General features: G+C 35.7%; 1 protein-coding gene across 1 annotated transcript in view; it reads right to left on the reverse strand.

Annotated features, from left to right (window-relative positions):
* Positions 1-700: 700 nt before the first annotated feature.
* The window catches only part of BTBD8 (BTB domain containing 8), a 38,079-nt gene continuing 10,947 nt past the window's right edge, over positions 701-27,832 (reverse strand). The window contains exons 5-18 of the mRNA XM_058842865.1: positions 25,587-25,676; positions 23,403-23,483; positions 22,265-22,361; positions 21,547-21,635; positions 21,240-21,342; positions 17,212-17,394; positions 16,264-16,401; positions 15,119-15,248; positions 12,519-12,580; positions 10,856-11,489; positions 10,461-10,551; positions 9,747-9,886; positions 6,363-8,702; positions 701-5,027 (exon numbers count right to left, since the gene is read on the reverse strand). Coding sequence (XP_058698848.1) covers positions 4,558-5,027; positions 6,363-8,702; positions 9,747-9,886; positions 10,461-10,551; positions 10,856-11,489; positions 12,519-12,580; positions 15,119-15,248; positions 16,264-16,401; positions 17,212-17,394; positions 21,240-21,342; positions 21,547-21,635; positions 22,265-22,361; positions 23,403-23,483; positions 25,587-25,676 — 4,648 coding nt within the window. The 3' untranslated portion in view covers positions 701-4,557. The remainder of the gene's footprint in view (positions 5,028-6,362; positions 8,703-9,746; positions 9,887-10,460; positions 10,552-10,855; positions 11,490-12,518; positions 12,581-15,118; positions 15,249-16,263; positions 16,402-17,211; positions 17,395-21,239; positions 21,343-21,546; positions 21,636-22,264; positions 22,362-23,402; positions 23,484-25,586; positions 25,677-27,832) is intronic.

Genomic DNA, 27,832 nt, shown 5'->3' on the forward strand with positions numbered 1-27,832 from the left:
TTTTTTATCATTTTATATGCTCTGGATGTTGAAGAGGCCCTAAGAACCTGATCTAACTTTGAAGTTACCCCTGCTTTTAGTAGGAGGTTGGACTACAGACCTTTAGAAGTCAGTTCAAGCCTGCATTTTCCTGTACTGCTGACTTTTCTGCAATTTTTCTTTGATTCCAGAAGCAGCTTTTCTAAGGGAAAAACATGATTTTTTGAAGTGTCCTTTCCATTACCCCTATACCACAAAAGCAGATGTCTGGGTTTTTTATGCACTTATCTGATCAGTTGTAGCAGTCCAGACTGCCTGCTGATCTCATTTCATGCTTACTTATCTCTTCTGATCTTCACTGTATGTCTCAGCCTCTGCATTTCTTTTGCTGCACTATATAAACATAGTATAATCTCATGCATTGAAAAAGCAAACCAAAATATATTATTAACTGATCTGCTTTTCTAACTGTTGTTTCTCTCTTAGTGGCTAGGCTCAGTTGCCTTCTTGCAGTTCTGTCAGGCTCTACCAAACTGCTGTTTGCTATTGCCTTTGACTATGTGGGCCAATCTCTCATTTTGAACATAGCCCTAGGAACACTTTCCTAATCAACCTCAAAACCAATACTTTATACTCATCTGCCCTGTGGGCTATGTTCAGTGAAGCTACTGGTGCAGTTTTCCTTAAATCCTCTCATCCTCATTTGACTCCTGCTTCCATCTTTTTATTTCCTTTGCTTCTCTAATTTTTTTTTAATAGATTATTTGGAAGAACTTCCCCCTTTCTCACTTTCTTATTTGGTTCTAAGTGTCTGGCCTTCCCTCTTCTGTCTGCAATTATGTCTGTTGCTGACTTACTCCACAAATACAATTTTAGCTATTATCTGTATGTAAAACCCTGCAAAGCTGCTTCTCCAGTCCAGACTAGACTCCAACTTTCCAAGTGAATAAAAAAGTAATTATGCCTACAGATATCGCTTTTGGAGGTCTAGTCTTTTCTAAAACTTAATACATTCATACATGTAGGACATCTTTCCTATTTATCACTTTCATAACATGTCATTCGAGATAGGCCAAATCAGGGTCATTATCTGAGACTGATTTCCTCTCCTTTAAATTTTCACTGATAGTCACCACTAAGTGTGGTCTTACTCTCTGTGGGATACAGATGTCTTTGCCCATTCAAAGAACCTCAGGTAAGCTGTCGCTTTCACCTGTTAACTGGTGTTCTCAAGCTTTGACAAAGCAATTTCACTGCTCTTATTCCAAATACTACTGCAAGGGTAGCATTCTGACTATGCCATCTTTTTAGTTTCCTCACTGACACCCTTTCACTGTTCCATCAGATGTATCTACCTTGTCTTTGCTTTAGAGGTCTTTCAGGACCTCATAATCACAATTCACTTGGAGTCCATGGCACCAGCTTTGATTATTTCTCTATGAAGTTTTCAAACAAACCTTTATCCATTCTCTCATATTTTGGAGAAGGGGCGAATACAGTGATAAAAATCACTGCCAGGAGGTATGAGAAGGACTCCAAAGAACTCAGGTGACTGATACTATTAAACAAATAGCTGCCTACACCTGGCTTAAAGCTTGAACATTCTTCTGAATGAGGTCAGGGTCGAACAGTTTTGGCAGCACACAAGGCTGGTCAGGAATATACATTCTTCCAGCTCCCTCGTTATCCAGCCTTCAGATCTCACCCTAAAGTTTCCCCTTCTCGTCATGCATACAGGAGAAAAAAATGACTATTTAAACTGATCATGTGTTGAAACCATTGCTAATCAGCTAGACAAATATTGACACTCTTATTTTACTTTTCCATTCATGTGCATTTTTTTTTTGTCTTTTGTCTTATCTTGGATTCTAACCACTCTGTGGGAAGTCTTTGTTTTTGCTCTTTGTTTGTACAATGTCTAGCCAGTGGGATGCTGGTCTGATTAAGCCTCACAGGCGCTCTAGTAACGCGAATTAAAAACAATACCACTTTCTATTCCTGCTACTTCTACAGACACTATTTGGCTGTGGGAAGCTGAATTCTATGGTAGCCTATGTACCAACTGAACAATACCATATCCTAATCAGCGGTCTGCTGCAAAACTGTTAAAGGAATTGCAACAACATCACTGGGGACTTGAAGGGAGAAGCTAATTTAATTTTCATACAACTGAAAAAGTAAATGCAAAGACAAAATCCACAATTATAAAACCCTATATGTGATTGCATTTCATACAATAAACCTGAAATTTTGTGTCAGTTTTCAGTGTCACTTTATCTATTCAGTAAGAAGTTAAAAATACGGGCAAAGTGAAAAATAGACAAAAGGATCCCTTCTTTCACTTTCTGTCACTTCTCCTTTCCATCACTTCATCTTGTTTAACATGTGAATGCCCACTATCAGAATATCATCAGGATTTTAAAGTTGATTAAAGTTTTTGGTAAACAACTTTACTTTAGTGCTTTACACAGACATTGAAAAACAATATTCCTTAGCCTTCTGTAAGAGCTTCTCTTGAGCTTCATCTTTTACTAGGGCCAGTACTATAGTTGTTTATTTTATCCAAAACATTAGCATCTATTGATGTACCTTGTAAATGCTGAAGGTGAAAATAGGTTTTCTTGATGTTCTGCACTTCTAAAGGTGGTTCTAACTCCCTCAATATGAAGACTGGGTTAAATACAAAGTATTACATTTATAATATTTTGAATTACAATATCGCAGATTATTTATGCTGCTGCTAAAAGAGCAGATTAAAGATTGTTATGATGAGACTGAAAATCTTCCTTCCATGAATTTAGAGTTCTCCACTGACATAAAGAGAAAGGAAGGTTTTCCTTTTTTCCCTTTACCTTGATATCAAAAAATAAAATAAAATTCTTCCTCCATTCATCTTTTTATTGACATTACTTTTGTAACAGAAATTCAACTAGATAAATTATTTTGCCTCAAAGATCTTTTTTCTGTCAAACCCGAAGTCATAACTTCTTTAATCATACACTAGGGCAAGTTTGTATTTCCACAGAACTGAGTTTCTGACTATGAACAAAAAGAAATGAAATTTGTCAAGAAAGTTAAGATGCACTGCTGGAATTGTGCAAAAGCTTGCAAAACCAACCATGTTATCAGTGGTTACAGTCAGCTTAAGTTGTGTACTTGTATAGTTTCAACCAAAATAGAATGTTAGTAGCCTTTTACTCCTATATGGCACCCACTTCTGAAGGCACTTCTGTTAATGACTAAGAGGAGGTAGAATACTTCTTTTTTAGATTTTAAGACGTGTGAAGGACAACCTCTACTGTTGTCTTAAGAGAGTCCAACCTGTGCAGGGAAAAAAAAAACCCTGTACGTTTCAGGAGTTCTGACTTGGTAAGAATTACAAAAAGTTTCTCACTCCTTACTCCCTTGTCAGTCAGAAAAGACAATAATCAGTCCTATCCACACCCAAAGAGATAAGAGCAGAAAAATGATCTGTATATCCTGTTTCACTCTGAGTCAAAGGTTATGGTGACATTTAGTCTCAATTTATAAAAGCTTCACTAGAGATAATAATGAAGATGCAAGAATCCTATTACCACTCCCAAAAATGTGGCATCTGTGAAAACACACAAAACCAAATTCCTGAGAATCTTGCTATACCTCAGCATGAGAACGTGCAAGTGTAATTAATTATGCCTGAAGGTAATTCTAGTTAACATCAGACTTGAGATGTAACACTGACCACAACTTCAGATTTAGATGTACTTTTAGAGACATCAGACCTGCTGTTTCTTAGAGCAGGAACAACATTCTACTAACTTTGAATTCATGCACTATGCCATTTAAAATATTTACTTAAATGTGTGTATTTACTTCCTGAAGAAGTAAATACTTCATGAAAGAAACAGTGGTCTTCATACTGCACAGACCGTCTGAAGTCTTATATTTGAAGAAAAAGTAATTAAAAAAAATTATTTGAAACGTCTAAAACAAAACAAACCAAAATATAAAAATCAAATCTGGAAGAAACAGATGAAACAAGCTGCTCATATTAATAAGGCCCAAGGCAGATTCAGATTGAAACATCTTCTTTGAATATATGTGTGTTTTTCTGTCATTTAAAGTAGTGTTGGCACACATTATCTTTTGACACAACCATTCTGAATCTTTATTGTTGTAAAATGAAGTCACCACATTGGGGAGGGGGGCGGGAAAGGAGAGGAATAGCTCTACTAATAGTGCATTCATCTTTAAATTTTTGATCAATGAGAACATTAAATGTCAAAAAAGAAGATTAAAGAGAGGGTGGAAACCCAGACCTTTCTTTCATGTCATCTAGTTTTTCTAACAATTCTAGAAAATACATGCTCAAAGTTCATTTTTAGAAAAGACATCCATTTAAGTCTTGAAAAATTACTGTACTTGTGATTAAATCTAGATGATAAGTTAACATATTTACCTCATTTTATCAGAAAGATTGCCTCAGTATCAAGAATTGCTTGTTCTTGACTGATGCAGTATTTCATTATGGTATGGAAACAACTCATCAAAAATAGATTTGGGGAACGGGTTGGAGTTCAGTTGCAAACAGCTGACACGTTAATGATGGGTTTCCAGTTCAAGAATTGTCCATTCCCCTTGAGGGGACGAACAGTCTTCAGAGGAAAAGCTTGCCACTGTAATGCTTGCTGAGGAATCGTCAAGTGGAGACATGAGTTCAGTCCACCTACTGAATGTGTCAACTTGTGAGGTACCCTGAGGATTCGAACCATCTCGTGCCAGAAACAGTGTCTGATTGATAAGACATTGTGCTAAGTTAAGGTCTTCAGGAACAGAGTTTTTGAAATCTATATTTGAGTCCTGCTCAGATAACAACTGCCTGAGTAGAGTCCAGTCCTGTTCTGCAAACTGTTGATCTTCAAAATCCATCTCTAGAACTGCTGTTTCTGAATCCATCCTCTGCTCAATTGCTTCTCCAACATCCATCTCATATATTGGAGAAAGGGTTTTTGAAGGCCGATGTTCATACATGCAGGTTTGTGCCATTGTGTCATAATCATCTATGTCTCCTGAAATAATTCACAATACTGTACAATGTAAAAATTGTAGATGATCCTCCCCTCAGGGCTGTGTAGAGCAAAATTTAATTCATTCAGGAAGGACAATCCAATCAGGTTAAAAAAGGGGGGATGGAGAGTTATACAAAATTGACAAAATTTGAGGCATTTATTTCCTATATAAAAAACAAAGTATGATTTATAAATTAAGTTAAAGAGCAATCACCACTGGTAATTAACAATAACCTCCATAATTAAGTTTCTGATACAGAAAATGACAATGTAAATATACACTTAATGCACATGAAATTTCTCATTTACTACATAAATTAAATTTAGACCAGGAGGTGCATAGAGGGAGTTAATAGAGAATGATTACTGAATGGTGACTTAAGCTATGTCAGCTTAGAAGAGAATTAAAACCAAAATTGTTTATCCACAGGCTTATTTCTACACTGCACATGCAAGGGCAGCTGCAGGCAAGGGCAAGCAAACTTAAAAAAAATAGTACAACTTTTAATGTCTTCTTGTTCTGTGGTGTGGCTGAACATAGATCATCATCAGTGTTTCATTACTCTTGAATACACAATAGTTGTAATCAACACTATTGTATATTTTTGATGGGATAAACAGACTGAATTATTGATATAAAGAAGACAAAACACAAAACTAGACAAGTATTCATCTAGCTACATGAAACAAGTTAGAACTTTTTTGTATATAAGCATCAGTTCTAAGTATAATATCTCTTCTAGGAAATAAGCTTTTACTGGTAAAATTTAGAATTTTAGACATCTCATTAGCTCTAAAGCAGAGTTCAAACCTACTCCCACTGGTGTATATGGCAAATATTCAGTTATATTCAGTGGGAGAATGATCCAAATTTGTATATAATATATAAATAAATAAATTACAACAATAATGCATATACCTGTTCAGGTAAACAGTTCAGTGCGCTTTAGTTAAGGTTATTACTTTAGTTATTGCACATCCCATTTAGACATACTGTATGTTGTCAAGCAGACAAAACAAATACTAAGATTCCATCAAAAGCTGATGCTGTCAATGCTAGATTGGATCAAAAATAACTGAAATACAGACAACTGCATCCAATCTGTCTTTTAGCATTACATAAATCTCTTGCAGTCAATTTCTCATTGAACAGCAGGGTATCGACAGATATTTCAAACAGACAAGCATTCTCTACCCAAGTGAAATACTTAAAAATATTTAAATATAGTTTCAGCCAAAATTACTTCAGTTCAGGATTCAATCCCAGACAAATTGCAAAGCTTTCCCTATTAATTTGGTTTTGAATGACTGAATGTTTCTATTTCTGTACATTACCTGGAAGTAAATCAGTATTAGCGCATTCAGTAGTTGCTGGTTGACTGTCTCTCACTTGACTTTCCTGAGTCAGCATCTGATTCTTACTGGCTTCTACAGGTTTTGCAGAGCTGCTCTTTTGCACATCAGAATTAGTTTCTCTCTGCTGAAGATCCAGATGACATGGTCTTTCTTGAGATTTTGCATCATTGTCTATGTACTTATTGCATTGGTGAAATTCACCAGCCACCTCATTTTTCATATTTACTTGCTGGTTTTCTCCTGGATGTGGACTACCTGCTGAATATACTTTCTCTGGGCAACTTTGTTCAGTCATTGAAGCACTTTGATTCTCTTTTCCTGGGATTTCAGTACCTTGAAGATGCAGGAGAGAACTTCCACTTTTATCCAACCTATTGTCTCTATCCTTGCGCTGTTTGCCATCCAGGAATCCATCTTCAGTTTCCAATGAGTATTTTGAATATAATGTCTTTCCATGGTGCTCTTGAGAAACACTGTCAAATACTTCTGAAGGAGTAAGAGAATCTATTGAGTGCTGACGTGAAGTGTGAGTTTCTACTTTATCATCAGCTCCCAATTCTTCACATTCATCTACTGAAAGTAAAACAGATCGTTTGAAATTTTTAGTTTTAGAAAACTCCTGACTTGCACTATCATTTTCTGCTGCATCCTCAAAAGCTAAATTATCAATTCCTTGGAACTGTTGAGTAGGAACATTTGATGGGGGAAATTTTTCTGCAACATTCTCTGCTTCAGATCTGTCATCTTCTGTTTCATCAGCAGAAGAAGAAACTTGGTCTGCTTCCTGAGTAAACTGTGCATTACCAAAAGTAGAACTTTTGCATTCTCTAGTAGTGGTCCGTGAACTCTCTTGATGGGACCAAATTTCAGGTCTTTTTCTTGGTATTTCATCGTCACTTGTTGAATTAACACGGAAGAGATCAGAACCCTCTTTTTTCATTTTCACCTCTATTCTTAGGCTGCTGTCATAAATTTTTAATTCCTCAGGTGTACTTGTGTCACTGCTGCTTCTTCCAAGAAAATCATGACATAACATAGTACTGCATTTAGAAATGCCTCTTTCATTGGATCCCTCATCGTCCTGAGAGCCTCCAGCATCATAATCTTCTGATCGTGGTTTTATATCATCAGAGGATGTCGTTGCACTGCCAGTATCTGATTCAGGGCTCTCTTTTGGATCTACAGCACTAGTAGTCCAGTGGTCCACAAAGGGAATCTCTGCATTTTCATGGTTTTCTGGCATTTCCATAGGTTCTATAAGTTCTGTGTAATTAGGTGAATATTTTTCTGTTATTTGTTCTGTGGAACATTCTGAAGCATCGTCTAAATCTGTTGTAACTGATTTATATTCAGTCAAGGCTGATGTATCATACAGTTCATCAACTGTAAGAAATCCTTCCACGTGGATCTGAGGAGATGATGTCTCATCCTCTTTATTGGTTACTTGGGAAAAGCTTGACAAAGTGTTTTCACCATAGTTAAGACCTGTTTCAGAGTTTATTTTATCACTCTGTTCATTACAGGCATTTGTTGCTTTTGAATTTTTCACCAGTTCTCCTAAAACAATAGCCTTTTGATTGGTTTCCTTGGAAAAGTCTGAATATCCATCATTGGAAGACTGTGCATGACAGTGAAATTCAGCTGTATTATCATTTTTCTCTGGATCTTCAGTCTTTCTAATTCCAGTCTGATCTCCACAGATTTGTCTTGTTTCCATGTCGTTTTGTAGAGAAACATTCAGTTTATAAATAGTTTCTTCTGCAATTTGAGGAGAAGAAGATTTGGATTGTATTTCGTATTGCACAGTTTCAGAAGAATCTGGTAATTTTTGTTTATTGGATTGACAAGACTCCAGCATTTTATTGTCACTGCCACTTTTTGTGGCAGGTTTTAAAGATTTATTTGCAGAATAGCATTCATTATTGTCATGAAGTTGACCTGCCACAGCATCAGCCGTGTTTTTCTCAAGTTTCTGTCCTGAACCTCTGTGCTCAGAGGTGTGCACATTCTTCTGGACAACAGGAGAATCACTCCTTGAATGCTTTTGGGCAGAGGACTGAGATTTTAATGCAGCTGTTTTCTGTTTTGGGTCTTTACTATTTGTAATCTCAGCATTTTTTGATGGAACCAGAGTCTTAGTTGCTATTTTTGAAGTGGCTTTTGTTACAGGTGTTTGTGATTGTTTAATACTCTTCTTCTTAGCTGAAGGATGTTTTTCTGGGAGTGTTGTCTGAACCAGGTGCTGTAACACATTTTTTTCTTCATTATGTTTTGGAGATGTTCCTGATTTCAGTGAATTTGGTGATTCCCCCTGAGGTCCTAACAAAGGGTAAAAAAGACTATAAAGGTTGTATGTGCCAGTCACAGTATATTCACCAATTTTATGTTATGTTCAGAAACAAGTTACTCAACTTTTAATGTAACTAAGGGATTTAAGGCTCTTAAAGAATTAAGATTTCAAATAACAAATAATAGAAAAAAATACCATCTTGGCACCTTTAAAGCAGTTCATAGAAAATACATACAGGAATCACTTCAGCCTGTAACTGAAATAGTCATCCCTGGAGTAGAAAGCAGCAGCTCTCTAATAATGCATACAAACACTGCACAGCAGCTTAGCACAGGAAGTGATGAGTACTGTGCTCAACTTATATTGTAGAGGAAATGAACAGAGGCAGAAAATAATTACATTAGTCATAATGTGATTAGAATTCCAGAGTTAATGTCCCTGCTCAGTCAGAAAATACTGCAAGATCTTTCATGACTACAAATTGACAGAACCTGTGTCTTCTATATCACAGTGCATTTAAGATAATATAACTTGAATATTTGAGCTCTGTCCTTAACACTTTGTGTCCTCCTAAAGCAGTGTTTCCTCTCTGTGTTCTACAGTGTAATTTCCTACCCCTGCTATCAGTAGCTGCTGAAATCGAGTATTTGTTTGGGGGGCCAGTATCAGTAGCGCTACTGCAAGGGGGAAGCAGGCAAACACCAAAATAGGGAGGCATAAAGCACTCTGCAGTCCAAATCTTTGAGGCTTATTACAAATGCTCAACCTACAGAATTTCTGTTGAGCTCAGTCATGGAATGCAGAAGTGCAGGGGATCAGCAAATGGAAGACTCTGCAATGCAGATTAAACAAGCAGAAGAAAACACCGACTGGCAGTGAAGACCGTCTTTCAGTATTTTGAAGCGGACACATTAATTTACATATTACAGTTTAGGATTGTCACCAAAAGTGAAATATAGAAAAATACCAGAATTCTCCAGAAGATTTTTCCAAATAGTTGTGCTAAAAACCAAACAAACCACAAAGCTTTGAATAATAGTGGCAGATCATTTAACTGCTGTATGAAACTTTACCTTGGTTCTTGGGAGAATTGGTAGGTGTGTTTTGAGTCTTTTGCTGTGCTGCAGAATTTGTACTCACGTTCCCTTTTTTCTTTAGAACAGCTTGTCCATTTTGCTCATTACACCCTTTTCCTGTTGTTTTTTTTGTCGGACTGCAACAAAATCATTACATCCATTACTTCCAGGCCTAGATATAGCAATGTTTAATTATATTTAAACAAGAAATGCATGTATTTTAATGTATTCACATATATATAAACATTGAAAATGCAACCTAAAAAGTAAACTTTTTGAAAATAAAAATTAAAAATATATATCTATATTTTAAATTTATATACAAACATATATATATATAATGACCTATTTCACAATTTCACTTCAGCTGTCTCCTGTCCAGTTTAATCTAAACTATTCCAGAAATAGTAAGTTTACAACACCTTGTGTGGTCATTAACTGTTCCAGTATGCAGAATTCTGAATGACCTATGACAATTTAAAAATTATTAGCATGCAACAGTCCAACACAAAAGCCAAACCAATTTTATCTTTACAGCAATGTTGGCAGTAGCTAACTCAAATTGTTTTGCAAGTAAAATCCTACAGAAAACCATTCTCAGAGTAAAAGGAACATCTAATGGTAAGTTTAATAGTTCACCTGAAACCGTATTTCCCAAACTCATACACTCATGCACACATGTATAAAGCAGTATATTGCTTTGTAACATACCTGCTCGTTGGGACATTAGCTTCAAGCTCAGTCTTTTTTTTTTTGGTGATGACTCCATTGGATACCTTCACAGATGCCTTTGTTTTTACTACTGTAAAGTATATTCAAAGTTAATTACAGGGGGAATTGCATTGCATGTACGTACTGAAAAAAAATCTCATATATGAAGATCAGTTATTGAGAAGACCATACATGCTAAAGTTGTAAAATTTTTACTGTTTTAGATGGCTATTAATTGACCATAAAGTCAGTTTACATTCATTTAAAGGGGAAGAATGTAACTCTTATCAATTCATAGCAGATTGTCTTAAAGCTTCCATGGCTGGTTTTCAGTATATGACCAGCCTAAGACCAATCAGAAGAGGACTTTAAAGAAAGAATTATAAAAAAATTACCAGTCTGTTTTTTCCCTTCCTCTACCGATTTATCCTCTTTAGGTTCCTCTGTCTGTTCACCTGCAGTCTGGATATCCATGATTGAATTTGCTGACTTGCTGGAAGTTGCTGCCACAGTCACCAAGGAGGGAGATTCCTTCCCTGTGGTTTTTTTCAATGGCTTTGTTTTGTTCTGCATGCTTGAGGTTACTGTCAGTACTTTAGGTCTGGCACCTGCAATTTTTCCTTCATGATTCTTTAGTCCTTTGCTGCTTCCTGAATTTTTTTGCCCACTTGCAGATGATGTCTTTTCTATATCTTGCTTGGTAAGCATGCTTTCAGCCTTCACATTTCCATTATTTTCTATTTTTGTCTTTATAACAGCTCTAGCCTTTGGCAAAGCAGCTTTTTCCCCAGGTTTGGAATCCTTCGTAATCTTGGAAACTAATTTTTTGCCATCTTTCCCCTTTACATCCTCATGCTTTGAAGTCTTATTAACAGTGTTTCTATTGGTGGATGCATGTCCAGATGCTCCTAATCCATCAGATTTCATTTTATCCTGATTAGTGGAAGAATCTCCCCAGCAATTTTTCTTGCTGTGTTCTGCCCAGGAAGTATTCCTTATACCAACAGATGCAGTAGTAATTTTATTTAGCTAGGAAAAAAAAATGGCATCAGAAAAAACCCCAAACAAAACATTTGTAACACTAAACTATCCATAATCTGTAATTTCAGAAACACATCTACTGTTAAAGTAGTACATGAATTTAAACCAACAATATTCAACATTGAAATAATTTTTTATATAGATATATTCATACACACACATATGTTAGCTCAGTTTGCTGGCTTTCGAGAATATTAAAGTACTGCTCTATGTCGAGGAGACAGAAATATCTGAGTTTCACTTTTACTTTGGACAAATTACTCTGTAATATTTATGTATTTATATTATTAGTGTCTGCTTAAGTAAGAAAATTTTGAGTTATATGTGCATATTTTCCAAAAAGGAGTAAAGACTATGCTTTCTTACAAACATAAAGCCAAAAATTATTTTACAACACATCATGTTTTTAACCATATCCACACAGAAATATCAATATTGATTCTCTCAGGTGAAGAAGAACTCAAACATGGAGAATTAAGTGCATAAAAGGGAATCTTTCTGATACCAGTGTCATTGCAATGTATGCAAGACTGTCAAATCATGTGAAACCCATGCTGGTTTTTTACCAATTAATAACATACTTTTGAGTGTGATTTTCAATAGAAGAGTTGTTGAGGGCACGAATAAATATTTTTCAGAGCAGGGAGTGTAACAGATTCAGTGTTGTGGTGGCTTGTAATAATAGCAGAGATTCATTAGCTCAGTAGCAAACCATTTGCTCTGGGAAACAGATGAGTTTCATTATGTAGCAAGAGAGGAATGTGAGGCTCAGAACACAAATTCCTGCCTTTTATTTAAGCTTATCTGTTTGAAAATGTCGCAGAACACAGTCTGAGTCCTAAGATGATTCCAGTAGTCAACATTACTGATTCTGCAGAAACAGTTTACAAGAAAATACAGATTTTTCAAAACCAAGTTCCATTAAGCAATAGGGAAAATAAGTCTAATTGAAAACAATGAAAATAGTTTTGTTCGCAATTATATGAATGTTTTAAATGTTAGGATATAAATGTTTACCTGAGAACTGGTGAACACAGGTTTTTTGCCAAGTCTTCGGTCATCACCCTTGTCAAATGCAGCTGTAAAAGGAACAAGCAGTTTCTTCACTGTTTGGCAGGAAAGAAGGGGAACAGAAATCAAGCCAGCCTACTCAGTTAACATCATGTGAAATCAGAAAGCACTTCTTTGGGTCCCAATTTACTCTAGAAAGGCTAATTTTGGTGACATGGCAAATGTTAAGTGGAAATACATGGTTTTATGTTTGGAACAAAAATTGTGGGATCTGTAATGATATCACATGGCCATAAGCAAGTTACTTAACTCTTCTGTTTCCCCATGTCCACAATAAGACTTTTGTTTATCAAACCTCAATTCATTTAAAGCTAGCAGTGCACTGAGACCTTTGAAAGTGTACAGAATTTCCAAAAGATGCCTTCAAATTTAGAGTACTAATGGCTTTTAAATGTATTGTTAATTATAAGGTATTTATTTCTAATATATAAAGCAAAGGTTAATTACATTAAAGTAAATTATATTAGTTTTCAAAATTGGCAAAGCCGAAATACCTAAATGTACACACTAAGGTCATAGTGCCTCTTTAGACAGCATGCAGCATAATGTCATGAGAATTATCCCTGTGATTGTCATGTGGAGTTTTCAGGCAGTGAATGCCTTTTTTTTTTATCTGATGTGCTCTGGGAGGAAAGCAGTTTTCAACAAAGCTTTTAAATCAATTTCACTTGTAGAATACAAAAGGGATATTTATAGACACTGTACAGACTCAGAATCAATTTGTTTCATTTATATCAGTATTCATATCTCATCTGGAAAAAAGGGTTTTGCAAAAAATATATAAAAAATTTAGGCATTCAGTGCCTCATGTTCTAAGGTACTATACATGGAAATATTTTTTGTATGTATAACACAAACATTCTGCTGAATTCTTACTAAAGATACTAAAAATAATTTTTATATAGGTTTCTAAAAATCACACAAAAGGTAGGCTGAAAATGGCACCCCAGGGATCTAATCCTTTTTCTAGCAGTGACTCTGCATATTAATACATACCAATATATTAAGACAAAATCCTTATAAACTTGTGCCTAAGAAAACATAAGACAGGTTGTAAATGAAAAAAACACAATATCGTCCCTCTTATTTTGGCATTTTTCCTCATCTATTATAGCCTTCTAAATCTATATAGGCTAAATTTCTAGGAGGAAAGCCTCCACCAGAAATCTTTAAGATGAAAGTTGATCTAAGTTATTCTAGACATATTTCACCTGAGGATTAAAATTTGTCTACCAATATTGTATACAATCGCTTTGCCTGTAATTAAAACCAGATAATTCATGCAAACATTTCAGTCTTTTCATATATAAAATGTATGCAACTTCAGTCAGAATTTAACCTAAAAGAAAACCAATTTTTAGCAAGATGGAGTTTGGAAAATTAGACACACCTAGATTTTAAAATATTTTTTTCTATTGAAAGCACTACTGTAAAGTAGCCAAAACATCATTCACAATAGACACGATCATCTTGGAAGTAAACCACCCCAAATCAGAACAACCCACCCTTTTTTCTAAAGCCAACTCCTCCACTTCTGAAGGATTTTATAATCAAGAAGAAATCCTATCCCTGTTTTACAGAGTAGTATGAGATATTATTTGACTACATCCCTAAATCATGCTTAGAAAGACTGTCACTGCATCTTTCAGTAATTGTAGAATAAAATTTTCATCCACCTCTAGGCATAAATATTTTTATAACAATTATATCCTTTCTACTAATGTCTTTAACGAAAAGGATATAAAAATATTCACATCTCCTTCGACTCAAAAGTGATTTGAATTCAGAGAAGTATTTAACATTCTTTTCTTTTACAACACTGTACTGTCAAAGCTAATATTACACCATAACCTGAACTCCATCATCAGTTCCACATCCTCAGAATACTCGTGTACTTCAAAACAAAGGAGCATTCAGAACAAAAACTCCTTTTTGTTGGAAGTGCTGTCTGTTAAAATGTTGAGAGCACACCATGCAGCTCCTTAGGGGCTCTCTGCAGCAGCACACACAAGATCACAATGCCAAGCAGCCGGGGAGCCTGGCTATCTGCATTTGCTCACGGTGCACAGGATGAGCATTATGCAAGAGACGAGCGATATTTATACAGCACGGAGAAAATGATAAAGGACCGAAACAGAATTCATGCAACGGATAATCTGCTTTGTGCAAATTTAATTCATCCACAGCTCTTATCTCCTTAAAAATGAGGCAGATCAGGTTTTTAATCCTACTGCAGTGTTTTCAGTAATTTAGAGAAGCTGTAAATAAGAACAGAATCCATCTACATGATGGTGGGAGTGGGGGTTTCTATCATATATACTCTTAAAAAGAAAAGCAAGGAGGACTCTTCACAGAAAATGACTTACTGATTCCTATGTTTGAAACTAGCTAAGCATGCCATCATGCTTCTATTCTAAAACACCACTTCAAAACACAAAGCAGCACATACTTTGCTTTAATTTGTATCAGGCTCCACAATTCCATCTGCATTGTGTACACTAAACAGATTGCTTAATAAGTCTAATGCCATTTGATGCCAGACATACCTGATTGTATTTTCTGTTGATGGTCTGGCCTCATCAGCTTCCAGCCTTCTGTGTGACGAACAGCATAAAAAGACTGAACCAGGAAGACCCAGAGCTTATCACGCAGCGCCTGGATCTTGCACGTAAAACCCTGTGTTCAAGTAACAAATCAGCAGCTGGCGAGGGGCATATTGTCATAGCAACCAGTCATTATTCCTTTCAGAATCTACTTACTCCCTAAGCTAGATCAATGATGTCATCACTTATATTTTATAACGGTCTAGTAGATGGAGATGCTGTTTTTGAAGGATTATTGCCCACCAAAGTGATTTTTTCTATAGTTTAAAACCTACAAATTACAGCACTAGTAAACACTACATTGCTCTTGTTGCTCTTTTTTCCATTTTATTTTTTTTTAAATGAACCCCATAATAGCTCTTCACTGTCAGCTGTGTCACAACAAGGTCAAATACTCCAGGGAAAAATAAAAATTTGATTAAATTTTCATTGCTTTGACAAAGTAAATCCATAACAGCACCAGATTGCAGTAATTAATGTTTCATTTTTTTTTAAATTCTTTGTCATACTGTTTATGAATTGTTCCCAAAATTAGTCAACCACAGCTTAAATGTCATTATTTAGATTGTGTGAATATACATGGTATGTTACACACATGGAGCCTGACACCTCCACCCAATCCAAAAACCACACACTGGATTAAGTGTCAGTCTTTTAAAGGACAGTTTTAAACAAAAGCAAATGTACCTATGACCTTCATAAAATGTGGGGGAAATATTTATGGAGGAAGAGAACAAGCTCTCTTCCCCTGTAAGTTTTAGGTAATGCAACATTTTGCTCAGTTTTTCTCTTATCACAAATTTAAAGTGATAGTAAAGATCAATAGGGCAGGGTTGCCCATAGGACTTACATTTTCAGTAATACACAGAACTTTTTTGGTTGCCATGATGGGGTTTCCCTTTAAAGTAAACAAATACCTATGTTTTTTGTACTTCCAAAAGGACCTTGGATTTATGCAGACGCTTTCCTGTATGACCCGAGTTGCATGACTGAGCCATCTGAGCTCACACCATATCATCTGATTTGAACCAGGACATGGAACTGTACCAGAAAGTTTTTCTACAAACACTGCACAATGAAGAACCTACCATCTCCTTCACATTTGCGGACTCCAACAACATATCCACTGCTACAAGAAGAAAGCAGCTATTTTCATTATTAATGCTTTTCTCAATTGCATTGAAAATTAGTTCTAGAAGGTCAGGTTTGCTGCTCATTGCCTGTGCCTGAAGAAACAACAAAAGGCAGTCATTTAAAACAAAAGGCGTGTACTTTGTATGCAAAAGCATTACTGAGCAGAGAGGATCTGCTATCAAGCTGTGCAGGGGGTATTCCAAAGCTGAGCATCTTCTTTTGTATCCATTCCACAACCCCACCCCTCTCCAGGCCTCTAGCAAATTATCCTGAGGCTTCACTCATTAACAGAAATTTTAGGGACAAGGACACTGTGATGAATTTACAGCCCCATGCAACCCGGGATCCAAAGGCAAATTGTTTTAAAATTTTCTTCTTAATTTTTTTCACTCCTCTGTACATATTAAAGAACATCTTTCATGGGGGAAATGAACTGGCTTGATGACCTGGTAAGTTCTCACCAGAACCTGCAGCATTGCCACAATTGTGCAACTCACAACACAGATCAGTAGAAGTTTGAGTACACTGCTCATACCCATAAGTTGGTAAACCTGTGCTGTTATTCCAGGGGCCTGAAAGCTTTTTCAAAGCTTGTATCTATGCTTTTTGCAACACAGAAACCATCCCACTAAATCAATTGGAACTTTTGCTTAACTGAAGCACATAACCCGAATGCAGTATTAGCCCTGTGTATCAAAGCAGTTACATGCTTTAAAACAAACGTGGAAAAACACAACCCCCAAAAAACTTAGCGCTGCCTGAGTTTCCATTTTAGTTTTCCACAGAAGTGACTTCAAAGCAAAAGTTGTGACTATTTTGGTAATTCAGCAACCTGAACTTTACGAAACGTGATACAATTCAATTTATTTGGAAGCATTTAAGAACTTGAGGGCAACTTTTACCTGCAACAAAACAGAGAAGCCTTCACTTTGTACTAGGTGCAGGAAGTTTGCAACAATAAAGGTTACACATTCCTCATGTAGCCGTGATGCCAAGGCCACAGCTGCCTCTGTCCATTTCACTCGGGGAAGGCTATTGATCAGCCGGTCACTCTCCATCAAACGGAAAGCAGCATTCTTGTGGTTCTTGCAACAGAAACAGAAATTAGCCTGTTGCCAGGCAATTACCTAAAGAATTGCTGATTGTAAAATAGCATCTGTTCAGTTACTGAGCTTTTACACAGGGATCCTATCATGTCATTATTTCCCTTATTTAAAAAAATTTTGGGGTTTATAATTCTTAATATTATACATGCCTTTGAAACTAAAGCAGAAAAAGAAATCTCTATTAGTTCTGTTTTGCCTGAAGTTAGGGAAGTTTTCAATAGCTTTTATTAAATTTTTTTGACTGCATCACTACATACTGCAGTCCTGAAGAAAATAAGGCAAATGTTAGCTGGAGAAGCTGAATAGAGAAAAAGATCATAGGTCATTGAAAGATGTAATAAACTCTTAAATAAAACTGCTAAGCTGAGGTTTTAGGTGAGTGTAGGTGGCCTAGCATTCAGGATACAGAGAAAACTTCTCTGTAATTATGAATCCTTTTGCTTTATGTAAAGAAGTCAGACAACAAATATTTGTCTTCCCAGATGGAGTTTTAACTGAACTTGCCCTCTTTGTTGTCTAAAGTTTCTCAAAGAAAAGTAACTGTTATGTTTCTAGTTACATTTCAAACATGCAAACAGATTTACTAATATTTATTATCCTGGGCTGTGTCTTTGGTTCTTTCATGCATTGCATCAGCACTGTACCTGAGGGCAACTTCTACTGGCTAACACATCACTTGAAAAGAACTTGGAATTTATGGTTATCCACATTAGAATAGCCTGAAAGCTCTATTCAATGTGACCTAGCAGGACACTGATAAATTATGCAGCAACACTTGAAAAAGCAACAATTCAGATAAATATTTGACACAAAAACCCCTACTGCAAATTCAGATCACAATCACATTTGTCCTATGTGAGTCAGAAAGCAGTGAGTACCTCCTTTGTGCATATTATAGTTAAAATATAAAATCTGACTAGCCATTGTTAAAATATATTTTAAAATTTATTTTACTCATCGCTGGGAAAACTCAGTTTGCTTCTCTGCAGGTAATGTAAATTAAAAATTACATATATGCTTAGGGTTTGATTTTTCTCCCACTGGACTCAATTACAAGCTTTTTGAATTGTCTTGAATTCAACCCCTGCTCACAAGGCAATAAGCATTCACTCCCATTAGACACTTTCAGTGAAATATAAAATGCCTTCATAGACTTCTAATTAAATCAGCATTTTGTAAAAGAGGTTCTAACTGAATTTTACCTCTCTTACTGTACTTTTTTCCTAACCATTTTAAAATGGAGTCCATTTTACTTATCTAAAAACCCAGTAATTTTCTTGCATGAAGTGGAGACATAAGGGATAGGCACACAAAAAGCACCTGGACAGTGCTTTAAATGGCACTTCCATTTTAATGTTTCTGAGTTCATCATTGTGGTTTCCCAGGGATTTTCCCATTAACAATCTCCTTTTCTTTGCATCTTTTTTTTTTCTCTAAAGGGCTGTCACATTAACTAGGTTTTACAATTCCAGCATCAGTAATGAAAGGATCAGCAGAGTTATACTGTTTAACTGGGTGTAAACTGTTAAAAGTTTTACAGCAGAAAACTCTAGCAGCAGAGTAAAAGAACTGTAAATCATACAGGAGCCCCTGCAAAATCAATGTCAGACCTTTTCTTCATCCCTCAAGCAGGCTTAAAGCATTTCTGCAGATTGTGAAAAACTCCCCTGGGAATTCCACAAGTTTTTAGAGTGGATATCTTAAATGCTGAAATGAATGCTCACCAGAACCATTCTCTGGGCACAAGAGGCTTATACTTTATTGTTTAATTTTGTAACTCTAGACACCTTCAAGACTTCAGTCCATAAAATACCAGTGAATCTTGCATCGACACACCAACATTAATTTTAAAAATTAAATTGGGAACTAAAACCCACTTTAGTCCAAATTGTGAAAACCTTCCAGAGAAGCTGGGTACACACCTGGGGCAGTACCAAGTACCACAGTGCCACAACTGTTCTACAAATGCTGGCAAGGTAGCGCATGTATTTCAACACAAACTAACCACTGCATCTTTATATACTAGAATAAGCAGAGGGGAAGGAAGGCCTTAACTTTTATTTTTCAACTTCCCAATAATGTTGCACAAGGGCCTAGAGAAGAACCTAGAACATGTGTCTACATGTGCTCATGGCTACAGTACACACCTGAGGGTAGTCTGGAGGTGGGTGGTGTTTTAACTGTGAGCAGCTGTAGCTCAGAATGAACTGATCTATACCTGGAAATGTCACTTAAAACTTCTCAAATTTTAGACAATGTATGATACACACTGCTATGTGTATATTCTAAGAACACATGCATTGTAGTGGAACTGTTCAGGTTTTATAACTGTAAATATTCTCAAGCTTCTCTTGATCACAGAATCACAGCTGAGCTGGAAGGTACCCTCACAGATCATCGAGTCCAACTCCTGGCCCTGCACAGGACACCCCAGGAGTCACCCCATGTGCTTAAAAGAATTGTCAAAACACTTCTTGAACTCTGTTAGGCTGGTGCTGTGACCATTGCCCTGGGGAGCCTGTTGAGTGCCCAACCACCCTCTGGGGGTAGAACTTTTACCTAATATCCAACCTAAAGGCACATAGGTCTGAAATCTGACATTTTTCAAGCTTTCATCTTAATACACAGTTGCAGCAGCCCCAAGAAGGCTCCACAGTCCTTTCAGCAAGGGGTAGTTCTTGGCCAGAACCATTCAAGAGTGCAACTCTTGAACCAGGGCTATGTTTGACAGTGTGCATGGCCACACTGGAGCTGTTTAGTTTGGGTAACACAGTAACACAGACATGGGGACAAGTACCTCAGAATGAGATATATGAGATGTCACATATTGAGTTGTCTAGAACCAAAATCATGCTGTGAATGTTACCTGAGCTAGTTAGATTACATTTTGTCTGTGACAACCCACATTACAGTTACATACATAGCCATGTTTGGCAGCAGCTCTAAAGATTTATTTTTATTTACAGGCTGAGTACTTGACCACATTTCTGTTAACAGGTCTAGTTCAAATCAGTGGCCTTAAATCAGCTCTAAGCATAGTTTTATACAGAAATACAATTAGAAAATACTTAAATTTAGGCAGGTCTAAATTGGAACAATGAGAGTAAGTACCATAAAAGATGAAAGCTGAGCTTTGGTGGGGACCAGTGTAGTACTGTTATCTGAGAAGTAAAATGTATGAATACTATACTGCTACTTTATTTTTGTAAAGTCAGCCTGCCTGTAAACAAATAGCTTGTGATCCCTGATAGACCACCTGAGATCTGAAAAAAAAAAAGAAGTCAATTTTTTCCAAATTAGAATACAGGTAAAGATGAAAAGGCAATCACAAATGATGTGTGCCATTATGTAACACAGAAATTGATACAGTGATTTCCTGTTCCTCACTATCCAGATACATTATCAGAGAATCCTAGGATGGCCTGGGTTGAAGGGGGCCTTACAAGTCCTCTAATCCCAGCCTCCCTGCTGTAGGCAGGGACACTTTCCAGAAGACCAGGTTTCTCAGAGCCCCATCCAATCTGGCCTTGAACACTTCCCTAATGTTGCACTATGATGTCACTGTTGTGTTTCATAAATGTATTTTCTATAATTATGGTGAACTTGGATGTGATGATTACTAGACTGTGTGTCATGAAGCGTAACAATGACATTTCACATCAAAATGGTTTTAAAAATTATTTTAATTGTAACTTTTGCATAGCATAAATGTACTACAGATTTAAGAATTTTAATCTGTATTTATTAGCTCTTAAATTACATTGCACAGCTAAATAAGGAAAAAAATCATATTGCTCTATTCTTATACAAAGCACACTACTTACCAAAGAGTTAATCAACATAACAAGACAATTGTTCTGAAGTTCAGTAGGTAAATTGGCAAAGCTTTTCTCTGAAAAACATCTTGCAAAATGTTTTCCTACCCATCTGTTGAAAAGAGAGCCATTCTTAAGTAAGGAAGATAAAAAATGTTCTATCTTCACTTGTTAGCACAAGTGATACCTCTAAAGTATTGAAAAAATGTTTAAAATGTAAACATTTCTTATGCCAAAATAATACCTATCTTGCAAAATGAAATAATTTCAACAGAAAGCAGATAAATTTAAAACAATTTTATTTTATTTTACTTACTTCATGCAAGCAGCATATAGGTTTTCCACTCCCAATGAATGAGCAATAGCCAGGCATTCTAGCACAGGTTGTTGTTTGCCAGGAACAGGCTAGAGTTGTGAGAAAATAATCACAATTATTGTACATTTTGATTTACAGAAACCATACAGAAGTACAAAATCTTCAGTTCAAAGATTCAGAAGTAATGTCAGCTGCCATGGTATTTAAGTTTGTTTGCCTTTATGCAGTCGTTTATTTCCACATGTCAGTAACACAGGATTCAGCCTCATGAGCTTAATGCATGAAAATGCTCAACTCTAATCAGATATTTGTTTTTAAGCCAATTTTAATTGAACAGACCTTTTCCTAAATATATGCCCATGAAACAAGATATACAAATACATAGCATTTCCACATGCCCACCAAGAACAGTTACATTTACAATAGCACATATTAAACTATACTCGGTATCATTTAATACATTAAATTAATCATGTGGAATACTGCTTTTCATCAGCTGGGGTTTCCAGTGTCTATAAACAGGTGGATGATATCACAGGCCTTACTCCCACCATCTATCCCAGATTCACACCTGAGAACAGGGACTGTTGACTGCAGCCAACACCTTGATCACGTAGCTCTTACATACACTTACATTGTCACTCTGATTTTGCACTAAGTAGTAGATTTGAAATTCTCAGGCTCTATAGCTCACAAAGCAGCATGAGAAGTGACGTACCTTTTGGAAAAAATTGCAGTAATCTCTTTTCAAAATGTAGATAGCCACTTCTTTTAGTCCATCCAGCCCATACATGTCTGCAATGCCCAACATGCGACTAAAGAGAAGGCAGTAGCGACAGAATCAAAAAATCCTTGTAATATATGCATTTTCCTTACAGGACAATTTACATGCTAACTTCACCTCTTGGTTCAGTCAGAACTTACTGCATAAAGACACATAACCAAGTGTGACACTTGCCAAGGAATAATCTTCAAAACAGAAACATATATTGACTTAATAATAATCTCCCAGCCACTGAGTTCAGCCTGTATAAAAACAAGCCTCAGTCACTAGCTGAGAAACTGCTCAGAAGACTCTCAGTTTATTTTAAGGATAGCAAATGAAAAATATATTTGTGCCAGTGGAGTTACTGAATTTTGTCATTTTTTTTTCCAAAAGATTACATAAAATGTTGTAGATGACATTCTTAAAAAGCAGAGTGAGCAAACTATTAATTATTTTACATAATAATCAATACTATAATTTTATTTTTTGTATCAATTCATTAGCTAAACATTGATATTGAGACATATTATGAATAATTCTATATTTTTTAGGAAACTGCAGCATTTTAATGTTTAGTGGCAGAGTCCATCACCTAATATATAAATGGTTTCAGAGAATAATTCACAAATTTCAGAATTTATTTCACTAATACAGGATTATGTATAAAACTGTGATTAAAAACTGTCCCAGAAGAAAATGCCAACATTTACATTGGTTCCTATATATCATCTTTAATGGATCTAAGACTAACTACTTAACCTTCTCATCATCTTGAGTGATTATTGAAAAATAAATAAAAAATACTAATTTTTATATAGTATCACACATTGTATGTATCATTCTGAAAACTAAAAGTAAGGTACAGGCAAATTGGAAATTGTTTTGGTATAAAACATCATCCTGTTTTTCACTCTCCCCATAAGAGTATTCCAAAACCAGCTGGCACACCTTTTCCAGTAGCTGTCAAATAAATAAGATTTCTTCAACAGCTTTATTTTTGGAGTTTTTCTTTTGACTTTTAACTGAGAAAATATACAACAAGCAAACAAGTACAAACTAAAATGAAAAATTAAAAAATTTTGACATATACCCAACATCAACTTCTTCTGGGAAGTCCAAAATAGCTCCATATATAAAATGCAAGATGACATTCATTTCTGCGTGGCTTATGCTGCAAAAAAGAAGAATGAAAAAATACAAATAAAGGCACATCCATAAAAAAATGCATCACATTTCTTAGCCAAAGGAAGTTGGTCAAAAAGCTGATACATCATCCAGTGGCTCTGTGAATGGAAGGCAAATGATCTGATACAATTAAAGCAATAAGATTTTGCAATGCAAAAGTATCTAAATGGACTACATTTGGGGTGAATTTAGCTACTCAATGGACTTGCTGAAACTTTCTAACACTTTAGAACCTTAAAAATAAGTAATAAGCAGAGTAATACTAATAACTACCATTTGCACTGATAATATTGGAAGAAGGATTTCATCATTGCCAAGCTCTTTACTAGAAATAAGTCAACTATTAAATAACTATATATTTTAAAAACATTTTATTATAATTACTCTATGATATATTTATGTTTTTGCAACACTAAAAATACATTTAGTAGTTTTCTTACAGTGCAAAGTAGAAACGCCACTCAGAATATTTAGAAAGTCTTTATTCAGATTAAGAAAGCTGGTCCTACACAGCAGTGTTTGCATCCTTTCACAGTCCCAGCATCTTAATGCAGAAAGGCACAGAGTGACCCAAGGATGGACATGATCTGAACATCACTTTATTGTACTTGTGCACATACATTTTTGTGTGCAGTCTTTGGGACCCACAAGTGCTCTGTGCATTAGTGTAAATGGAATATTCATGCAGAGCTAAGACCCTTTAAAACATTAGACATGTTTAAGCAATTGACATTGATGACTAAAAGCAAAAGGAAAAAAACCCAGCATTGCAGCATGCAGAGAAGCAAAATCAGCACAGCTGTCTCCCTGTATAGCAGTACACACAACAGCCATAAATTCAGCAAGAAGGAATTTCCCCACAGTCTTGACAGCTGTTACCTTAAGCAGAATTTTCATTATTTCAGAGTAAGCCATATGTACTTCATTTATAAGTATTGTGGAAGACACCACAGAAACCAGCACTAAGCAGAAAAGCAAACTGGAAAAGGTAAAATTATGCATACGACTCATAATAACAAATTATGAGACACTGGCATGAGAATAGTCTCGTATAAGGATTCAGTACTTCTCAGGAGAATGCACCTACTGAAAAATAAGGATGAAAATTTCTTAACCACAGAGAAATCAATTACAGTGAGAGAGAGAAGTGTAAACACCTGAGTAATTGGTGACCATCAGCCTCTCAAACACCATAAAAACTAAGGAATAAATTAAATTGCAAGTATATTGCTTTATAAGGATTTGGAAGTTAGAACCAAATCAACAGATAACCTTTCTGAGTTTGCAGCAGCATTATTACACTGACAGGAAACTAAAATGAACATTTAAGAAAGTATCACTTGGCCAAGAGATTTCATATTCACACAAAGCAGCTATACTTAGCAGCACTGTAAGGTACAGTTCTTTCTGAAGAAAACTGAGTCAGCCAACATCATGGCTGAAAAAAAAAGCTAACATGTACATGGATCAATACTCCTTTGATTTTAAAGGAAATTTAATGTATTTCAATAGAGTTTTCTGATACTGGAAAGAAATAACCTGGCAGTCCCCAGCTTATCTATGAAGCCTTAAGTATTCATCCTACAGTGACAGCTCCATTATTCTCACACAGAAAGCCATGGTGAACAAGCCCACCCAATAAAATTGCTTTAGTATATGCTGCTGGAATATCATAATTAAACACTATTTGGGAAATTTTATCTTTACATTGTAAATATACGTATTGTACAAATAAAATGAAAATTGGATTGTTAAGATACTCACAGTACTTTTCACGACATGTACAACAAGAAGTGAAAGAAAAGAATTCTCACGTAGATTGTGAATACTAAAACATACTCTACACAAAAAGATTAGTGCTCTTCTCCTGATTAAAAAGACTTTTCTGAATCATCTGACAATATTAACAAATACACTACACACAGTTTCATCCTGAAGTCAAAACAGTACTCAGGAAATGTATCAGGCTGGAGAAAAGTGTCAAGGCATATTAATCTTCAGTGCTCTGTACACAGCAGTTGTTACATATTTGCAGCGACTGTAAATTGCCTACCTTTGCTCCCACACGACTTGCAAAGACAACACTTACCCTTGAAGAGTGATGTGCTCTTGAGAGCTCTCAGCCCAGCTTCCACTCAGCATAGCAGCAAAGTAACTAGATCTGGCACATAAAATGGCCCTGAGAGAGAAAAAGTAAACATTATTCCACTACATACAAATATTCATGATGGGACTCTTTGATAGCATTGACTTAAATCTTTGCCCTTTATGCATTAAGGTGTCAACTGTGTACTGCATGCCTTTTCTCCCAGTATGCTTGGAATTTCAAAATATGCTACAGAAAAAAACAAACACTGCTTTATAAATTTTTCAGTTAAATCTTGGTTTTAGTATGACTTTGAGATTCACACAGAGGAAATCTATTACCACAAGCATCTTCCTTTTATATAAAATTTCACATTTATTTATCCTGTTTTATTAACCAAATAAGAGTAAATAAGAGAGTAATTAAATAAAGTAAGAAAATAGTTTATACAGCCCCCATTATAAATAATTTTATCCCAAACACCTTAAATTCTTCTTATATTACAAAATGTGTATTTATCAAAATGATAAGTATGTAATGTCTTGTATTCAGAATTTGCCAACCACCAAAAGTCAAACAAAAGTTGATATTAACATATGCTGGGACAATATGATGTGTTTTCACAACAAGAGCTATCAGTTACTTCTGTTTACACTTACTGCCCTTCTATATTTAAAAGGCATAACTGGCCATAACGGGGCTAATTCAATTTACTACTACTTCCATAAAAGACAATAAAGAAATTCCAGAGCTACATTCTTTAGCTCAGTTTCTCTACCAGTATTAGTCTTCGAAATATCAGGTAAGAAGACCTTGGCAACAGGACCCTTAAGGTGGAAGTGCAGTGGCAGAGATGAAGGCAAGATAGTGGATGAAAACTGGATCCACGCCAGTTATAGTGTTAGCTTTTATGTATCTTATCTGGCTTACTGCAGCCACAGATAATATTCTAATACACAGAATTTTTTCATGACACTTGCTAAGCTACCTATTATTTATAAAATTAGCTTATGTCATGTATTTCCTGCGGCAGAAAGAGCAAAATGTTATACGAGGCATGAGAATCCTTTCTGTTACATGTATTTTTTGTCCCTTAAAGTGTTTCCGAGCACTCTCATTTTGCGTAGGAAGAAGCATGTAGAATACTATTTATGGTCTCTTTTCTAGTCATTTTATATTCTGTATTCCCTCATCTCTCTTTCCTCCTCCTGCTTCAGAAGTCTCAACACTTTAAATTAGAAACTTCTCGCACATTCCTCCTGTGAGTCATCCAGCAAAAATAATAACAAAGCTTTTACTGAATATTTCCTATCTCAGTGAAATACATCCACATGTAAATGGATATTACATCCTAATTTGAAGTGTATGAAATTCTGGGTACACACACAACCCTTTTTTAAAAATAAGATACAATAACACAATATCACAGAGATATGGAACACACTTATCTGCACTTTTCAATCCGTTCCAAATACATTTTGGTAGTGCACAGTGATCAATCAACTTCAAGGGCAGAGTTAGATGGGTATTTCAAAGACTCATTTTAAATAAGACAGGTACTCAGCAGAATACGGACAAGTATGCAGTACTTAAATTTATATTTTATCAGCATATATTTATAAAATATATGGAGATACAAAACTATTTTGAAATAACTTTATCTGTGCTTTCCTACAGTGATGGCTAGTGCCAGTTTTATTACCAAAGAAATCTCACTTGCTTCATGCAGAGCTCTGTAAAGAATGCAACACTAGGAAGACATAAAGCAGCAACACTAAAGTCTATTGGAAGTTCACAGGACTTCATGAGAAAGTAAGGAATACTGACACAAGTGGTAGGAAACTCTGGGGGCCTAACCTGTCTCCTGTCTGAGAACTTACAAAAATAAAACCCTTTCAGTGAGTAAATCATTCTGCTGCTTTCACCACAATAATATTGAAAGTTCCACTGCCCTTATTAGCTCCTACTGTTCACATGACACAGTGCTAAAACGAGCTCAAGTCCTGTTTCAAAACATCCTTGTTTTCTCTATCATTTACTGCCGTATTTTTTGATGCTAGTTAAACTAGATACATAGCTCCAGGCAGTAAGTGGCCTAAATTAAAGAAGCTCTGCTGATAGAAGCTCTTTGTTGCACTATTTTTCTGCATTAAAGCATTTGTTTCTGAAACTTATGTATCTGAGAACATATAATGTAGACCAGAAGAAACATTCTTTACTACACTTCATTCTGAAAATGAGCATATATC

Source organism: Poecile atricapillus, chromosome 7 (assembly GCF_030490865.1).
Source record: "Poecile atricapillus isolate bPoeAtr1 chromosome 7, bPoeAtr1.hap1, whole genome shotgun sequence".
In the NCBI taxonomy this organism is placed as follows: domain Eukaryota; kingdom Metazoa; phylum Chordata; class Aves; order Passeriformes; family Paridae; genus Poecile; species Poecile atricapillus.